This window comes from Glycine max, chromosome 19 (assembly GCF_000004515.6).
Source record: "Glycine max cultivar Williams 82 chromosome 19, Glycine_max_v4.0, whole genome shotgun sequence".
Lineage (NCBI taxonomy): Eukaryota > Viridiplantae > Streptophyta > Magnoliopsida > Fabales > Fabaceae > Glycine > Glycine max.
This window is the reverse complement of record NC_038255.2, coordinates 44,959,893-44,967,082: the sequence shown is the minus strand read 5'-3', so window position 1 is coordinate 44,967,082 and position 7,190 is coordinate 44,959,893. Positions and strand designations below refer to the sequence as shown.

The following is a 7,190-nucleotide window of genomic DNA, read 5'->3' as shown; positions in this document are numbered from 1 at the left end:
AAGTTCACTTTTTTCAATCTTCAACAAAATTTCTATCAAACATATTATAAACTGCATTTGGATTTTCAAGCATGGTACAATAATGAACCTCTCAACGGATGCTTCCAAATCAGAATGTTCCAATTACACCCCATAATAGCTTTTGAATTTAGTTTTTGGCCACATGTTTCGAATTGGTGGTTTAATAATTAACGTGCATTGCATAAAATGATCATTAAGGTTTGACAAATATTGCCTAAAGATAAAAAAAAAAATCCAAACTAAACATGTGCTAAATGGAACTTTTATTGGAGAACTAATCTGATATTCCATGAAATTCTTATATGGATTTTACAGATAGTAATGTAATACTATTTGAGACTATATAATCCTACAAAATTTTACAGAGCTAGTGGCAAGAAGTAGAAGCAATTTTTAGAAATATGCATATTTCATGATTATTATGGTTAAAGAAAGGGAGAATCGACTACAGCTGTAAAGCTGCAAACATTTGAAATATGCATTACTCGTGATCATGGTCAAAACTCAAAAGGGAGAACCAACTGGAGGAGCAAGGCCGAGGTACCGCATTATCTTCAACCGACGAACCTTTCTTTCAGACTTCATTGGGTATGTTACCTCCTGAAAGAGGATTTATTCATTTAAGCCCGTGGCAAACAAGTTCTAATAGTGATCATGCCACGAGTTTTAAATTAGAAACTTACATCAAAGTGAACTTTCGGTTTACGTTCCCTTTTCCCTCTTCGTTTCTCTTGAACATCATCAATTGTTTTGCTTGTGCTAGTTGAAGTGCATTTATCTGTTCAAACCATATATTCATATTAAAAAGGAAAAAGGAGAAAATTGCCAAGTTATAATCTTCAATAGTCACACGAGCATATGAACTATGAAGCAGTATCCAGTATGTGGTATGTAATGTGTGTCTGCTTTAGTGAAAGGAGTTTGAAAAAGTTTTGTAATTGAGGCTGACAAACACATGAAACATACAAGAACAGATGAAATGATGTGTGGATAACAAACAATGCACATGAGACTTTTTTAAAGTGTCCCAAAACCCTTTTGTTTGCTAAAATTATTCACAAAATAAAACTGACTTATCATATTGTAAATGAGTTGAAACATTTTTGGGTCTACTACTTTTATTTTGACAAAAAATGACTGTGTAATGGCATAAGACAATCCAATCAACACACGGAGCATGTTATTGTTAGTTAAAATAATAATAATTTCACTAATATAAAACGGGTTCTTTCTATTTATTGTGTTTATGCAGCCATAGGACTCTAAGATTTCTTATTTTGACCCATATCACAACAGAGGACGTCACAAAATAGGAAAGTAAAAGATTTTCAGTGGATTATCCAACTTCTCTGAGACTCTGGATGGTGACTCCATTAAGGACTTCGCAAATATTATTTGATTCACTCAGACATCACTAGTATCATGTAAAAGCTTTATCAGCTTGTAGCACTCATCTTTCCTCATGAATGCACCCATTTCTATGCCTAAGTTTGTGTTGACAATTCTAAAGAGAACCGGTCAAAGGCATCAATTTAGAAGCTCGTGATGTTACGAATATCATTAGGATTGCAGTGACTCCGAGTGGTCAGATCTACACTCCTAACGAGCTAAGAGGCAAATAGTCAAAGGAAGCGGTGAAGGACAAAGAAGAGGAAAAGGAATCACTAATAAGGAACTCATTATTGTGTAAACAGTAAAAGGGAGGAGGAACAGAAGAGGGTAGTTTCTGATGAAAAAGCTTGAGTCTAAAGCTTATAAAATAGAGTAAGTACACAATGATTAACCAACTAACCCAAATTTGTGCTAAAATATCACTTCCTTCCCTGAATATTAATTCAAAACCACACAAGAAGATATTGTTGAAGATATTGAATAAGGCCCACGTCATCCATAACGTTTCCATGGAAAAATTTGAAGGTATCATTGGTAACATCACTACCAATAATTACCCTACCTTTTACTAATGATGAGATACTAGTGGAAGAGGCAAGGCAGAATAATGCCCTACACATATCAGTGAAATGCATGAACCATATTTTGGAAAAAGTTCTAGTTGAAAGTGATGCCAAAAGCACCACTTGCAAAACTGTCTTATGATGGATCATTCATGAAGCCAAGCATTATGGTAGTCAGAGCTTTTGATAGGTCTCCTGGAGAAGTGATTGCAAAGATAAGTTTGTCAACCCAGATTTATCCTATTACCTTTGAGGTAACATTTCAAATTATGGACATTACACCAACTTACAATGGCCTTCAGGGGAGACCTTGGAGGATCCATTGTGTGAAGCTTGTTCCTTCCACACTTCACTAAAAGTAGAAAATTGTCATTGATGGCAAGCTAGTCATTATCTTTGTTAAGGAGGATCTATTGGTTGGCGAACCCTCATCCACCCCTTATATTGAAGTTATTCAAGAGGTTTTTGATACCTCATTCTAAGCGTTCAAAATTGCAAACGCCATCTATGTGAAGGAGCAAATGCCTATCACTAAGTTCCATCCATCAGATGTTTTTACGATGGTGACAAAAGGCATGCCTGAAAACAGTATTGTTATGCACTAGGAACTAGGAAGGAATTAACAAGGTCTAAGCTAACTGCCTTGGCTGATGGAAAATAAGGGCCGATTCGGTTTGTGTTACAAACTCTCAAAAGCAGACAAAAGGACAGTTACATATGAGAAAAGAGAAAAAAAGGCTGGCCAGGTTGGAGAGATGGGAGACTAAAACTGAAGGGGCCCCCATATGTAATCGTGGAGAGAGCTTTTGGAGTATTAGGTTTGAGTTTTCAAGCACAATAGTTGCTGTTGAGAAATACATTTCTGAGGATACGTGTGTCAACTTGGTTCGCTCTTATCTGAAAAATATAGAGCTTGGCAATTGGGAAACCGAGTTCTTTATGGTTCTTAATTAAAATTTCAAGTAATTTTGTAATGTTGATCCTATTGCTTTGCCTAAGGCTTTAGGATATTTTCTTTGTTGAATAGGACTCACATGTTTCATTCATTTTAATATATCATTAACAAAATGCATTTTGAATTCTCCAATAAATATTTTTCTCTCTTCTACTCTTCTGTAAACACTTTGCCTTGTTGAGTTTTGGTGTTCCTATCCCAATTCTAAATAATGCATATTTGAAAGTAACACAAAGTAGTAATACTAGTACCTCGTCTTCACCATACACAACATAATTCAAAGTAGAAATCAAGATAGTACCAGATGAACGTTCTTGCATATCAGAGTGAGCAGACCTATCAAGAGTCAACTTTTGGCAAGAACTAAGTTGTGCCTTCCTCTGTAAGGCCTAGTATCAATAAAATAAGCACACAAAAAATCATACCAAGAAAGGGGGAGGAGGGATAAAAGAGATAACATACAGATTCTGTTGGCTGAAAATTGTAAAATTTATTGGAGCAAAACATACTGAAGTTTTCTTTTTAGATTAAACATACCTTCTTTAAAGCCTGTTGAAAATCTTCTGAAGGGTTGTTGCTCTTGTCTTCAAAAGACTGCAATAAAAATCATGCACAAATGTGATTAAGCAAACAACAATACACTATCTCCTTCACAATTGTTGAAATTTTATGTCCTGCTTAACAGAACTGTGTAAAAATGCCTCCTAATTCGTAAGTCTTCAACAACCCAACTCTCAACAGAAAAGAAAAGGGGAATTCATAAATTTAAAAAAAAAATGTAGAATAGAAGGATTTGCAATGGCAGAGACAATACTCATGACAAAACACTATTTTAATAATTTACTACAAAAATTGTGAAACATGATGCGGGGAAACATATTAGAAAATTTACAATTAGTAAAAATAAGCCTCCTTTCTCCACCTTCTTATTTCTTCATTTTGAGGTTGAAGATGAGGAGGAGGCATCCTTTCTGCCTCCTCATCTAGCATGGCTTTACTTAGAAGTTAAATGTTAACAAAATATAAATACAAGATAGTGGCTTGACTTCTAAGGTTCTAAATACCATGAAAAGGATTAAACTCACATCCTCAAAAGTTGAAATATCTGTCATTGGATCAATCCAGGCACTGTTAAGGAACAGAGAAACATTCAGTACAATAAGTAGACAGGTCGGGCAAATCCAAGAAACTTCCATCTGGAAAATATATGCTACCATACCTGGGAAGATTTCCATAAAACTGAACTAAAACATGTCCACCACTGCCAGGGTTGGATAATGCAGATGTTTCTTCCAGGATCTGAAAAGTTTATTTTCTTAATTAAAATAGATAAATGGGTTATGAAATTCAAAATGAAATAGTGACACAAAGAAATAAACTTCACGCCAAAGTCATAAGCTTATCCATTTTATTAACTAGTATGTTTAGAAGGTTGGATTCAACATCTAACATCAAAAGTATGACAGATATGCACCAATAGTTTTAATACTGTAAACTACAAAAGCATTTGAGTAATTGGTTTTCCACATCTTTTTTTAGTTTAACAACATGAGAAAAGTTTTGACAAATCAAGGCCATATTGTATAAGATATGAACATGCACAAAAAGTTCAATCTTTAATATTTGAATGGACTTTAAACATTAATCTTAACTTCTAGAGTTCCCATGAGAGAACATTGTCTCACAAATCTCCGAAGGAAAATAAAAAGGAACAGGGTAAAATGAGTAAACAGAGAAATAAAAGGGAAGTTTATCATGGTTTGCAGCTAAGATAATAAAGATGACACTCTCCTGTATTTATATCAGCAAGAATTATATTTACATTATGGTACATCAATTATTAAAAAGGGAAAAAGGGAAAGACCATAAGGCTTGAACTGATATATAATTTATGCTATTGATTATATCAAAAGCTGTTTTAAAATTCAAAGCAAGTTTTCCCATTAGCAAGACAAGGACATGTTACAATATCATACTGTGAATTTTCATCTGAAGAACTTAGATGATAAGTGAACTTCATGTAAAATCAAGAGATTCTTCAAGGATGCCTGGAAGAGAGGATGGGCTCTGTATCTATGGATTCTTTCTGTCTAATCATATGCCATATTGACTCACGAACCAGTACATAGATAGGGACAGAAAACAACAAATACTGCAGGATGTAATAGTAAATACCTCAGCAGGCCACCACACTTGACCATCTGTCCTCGCCCATACAACATTTCCAGGAGTTGCAGCAAGAGAACTGCTATCACAGACATATGATTCAAGACGGGTAGATTCTGACATCTTGGAAATATCAATTTTTTCATTGCAAGCAGCCCTATATAGAAACCAAAAACTTAAAAGTTTCAGTCTACTAAGAAACAAAAAAGCTGAAAGGTCTCAAACTCAACTTATTTGCACTAGCACGCTTGCACAAAACAAACCTATGTCCTCCAAGGTTGAGAATTTCATCTTGAACAGCTGAATCAACTTCCACAACTGGAGTATCAAAAGACTCAGATGAACATACTGGTCTACCCTCTTGGTAAATGCTGCATTGAACCATTATATCTTCAGAAAATTGTTTCATTACCATTTTCCTCCCCTGCAAACTGCTTGAAGCAACATTGGACAACCTCACTTCACCAGAAGATGAACCTGGTGAGGAACCTGCATGAAAGAATTGGTCAGAAGAAAGATCAGCCATATGTTTCAACAAAATTCAATCAAAGTTTGCTTATGAAGGAGAAGGACAGACACTGAATTTAAATCCTAACAGAATGAATAATTCAATTTGAATCACATGTTACACATAGTAAGATGTTTGAAGATGGAGAACAAACTACAGGCCAAACCTCCATGCTTGGCAACATCAACAACAAAGATTTAGAGTACCAAGTGTATGAAATTAGCTCCAACAAAGTTCAATGGAGGCAGTCAACCTTAAAAGGTTGATGCATGTGACTTCGGATATGACCTTTGTAAATGACAAAAGACAATATCAATGAGCTAAATTCAACAAGTGTTCATTATTTGGCAATGCAAATAATATCCTCCAACACAGATACACATAACTGGAAGATTGAAATCAAACAGTTAAAAATAATTTCAGTATGCACAAGCCATTAGCATTCTAACAAAACAATGATTTCATTCCTTTGTCAGAACACACACCTTGTCAAAGCACATAGTTATTTCACAGCTCAACCACATTGCTAACAAACTACCACCGCACCAAATTTTTAAAAAGTACATCATCATCTACAAAATCGTGACATATACAAGAAATCACACACTCCCTCTGACCAAGGAAGGAGGAAAGGGAATTTAATGATTTCATTTAGAATTGCTCGTCTTATTACACGAAAACATGACAATTCAATTGGGGAATTGCACGAACGGCACTAGCTTTGCAGTCAACAGTTGACGATTAATTCAAAAGAAAATAAAAACAAACAAGAAACCCACAAAGAGAACGATTAAATTCCATAGCCAGAACAAATTCAAGAAAGACTAAAAAGAACGTGAAAGAAGGAAATTCACAAAAAAAAAAAAGAAGTACCAGAAGTAGGGTTGGAGAAGGAGGAGGGGGAGCGCGTGAAGAAAGAGAAATCAGTGCGGCGTTTGGGAGGTGAGCTTCTTGGCTGTTGAGAATGTTTTGGCATGGGAATTATCGTCTGGGTCTTCTTCTTCTGAGGCGTGGTTCTCTTCTTGGCCATTGGTGTGAAGAAAGTTAAGAAACAGAGAAACGAACCCTAGAGAAGGTTGGCAACAAGAAAAGATTGTGGGCATTGACGAGGTTGAAACTAGGAATGCATTACATTAAGATGGGGGCCACCTATTCCGCAAGTCGTTAGTTATTCATTCCTTAATCCTAGTAAGTCCCAACCCAACAACAACATAAATCGGAATTCTAGGACGAAAGCAAATACCTTAAACCTGACACTTGCCAGTTGCCTCCACTACCGACTAAAATACTGCCCCCAACAAGGCAAACGCATCGCTGGTCACAGGTGACTGGACATTTTCCATAATCCATCACATCCTTCTTTCCAACAGTAATGGATACATGCTTAAATTTTGTATTTATAGTTTACGTGATAAAACTAAATATACACTATTAAAAAAATTTAGGCCTGGTTTCTTTAAATTAAACAATAAATGATGGAATATAAGTGATTAATATGTTAAAGTTAAGATTAAATTATTTAAATATTATCTGAGTTTAATTTTTGTTAAAAATAATTCTTATTTATATTTTATCTGTGTCCTAA

At 35.0% G+C, this 7,190-nt stretch overlaps 1 protein-coding gene across 3 annotated transcripts; it reads right to left on the bottom strand.

Annotated features, from left to right (window-relative positions):
- Positions 1-267: 267 nt before the first annotated feature.
- On the bottom strand, positions 268-6,976 carry LOC100776360 (uncharacterized). Of its 3 annotated transcripts, none has more exons than XM_006604527.4 (10): positions 6,849-6,976; positions 6,479-6,671; positions 5,361-5,586; positions 5,107-5,254; positions 4,151-4,230; positions 4,017-4,059; positions 3,469-3,525; positions 3,233-3,320; positions 705-799; positions 268-621 (listed from the first exon to the last, which is right to left on the bottom strand). In XM_006604527.4, the coding sequence occupies exons 2-10, from the start codon at positions 6,633-6,635 to the stop codon at positions 526-528; spliced, it is 990 nt and encodes a 329-aa protein (XP_006604590.1). In that variant the 5' UTR covers positions 6,636-6,671; positions 6,849-6,976; the 3' UTR covers positions 268-525. The 3 variants fall into 3 exon arrangements, with proteins under 3 accessions (XP_006604590.1, XP_006604589.1, XP_006604591.1); XM_006604526.4 differs by having other exon boundaries at positions 6,479-6,754; positions 6,849-6,969; XM_006604528.1 differs by lacking the exon at positions 3,233-3,320 and having other exon boundaries at positions 6,479-6,860.
- Positions 6,977-7,190: the final 214 nt, after the last annotated feature.

What these genes read in the sequence shown, in the direction of transcription:
- LOC100776360 (XM_006604527.4), bottom strand. Translation starts at nt 6,635, where the DNA reads ATGGCCAAGAAGAGAACCACGCCTCAGAAGAAGAAGACCCAGACGATA. An exon ending in TTCAACAGGCTTTAAAGAAG is followed by an intron (nt 3,321 to 3,468) that starts GTATGTTTAATC and finishes TATTGATACTAG; the next exon opens with GCCTTACAGAGGAAGGCACA. An exon ending in TATGCAAGAACGTTCATCTG is followed by an intron (nt 800 to 3,232) that starts GTACTATCTTGA and finishes TGGTTTGAACAG; the next exon opens with ATAAATGCACTTCAACTAGC.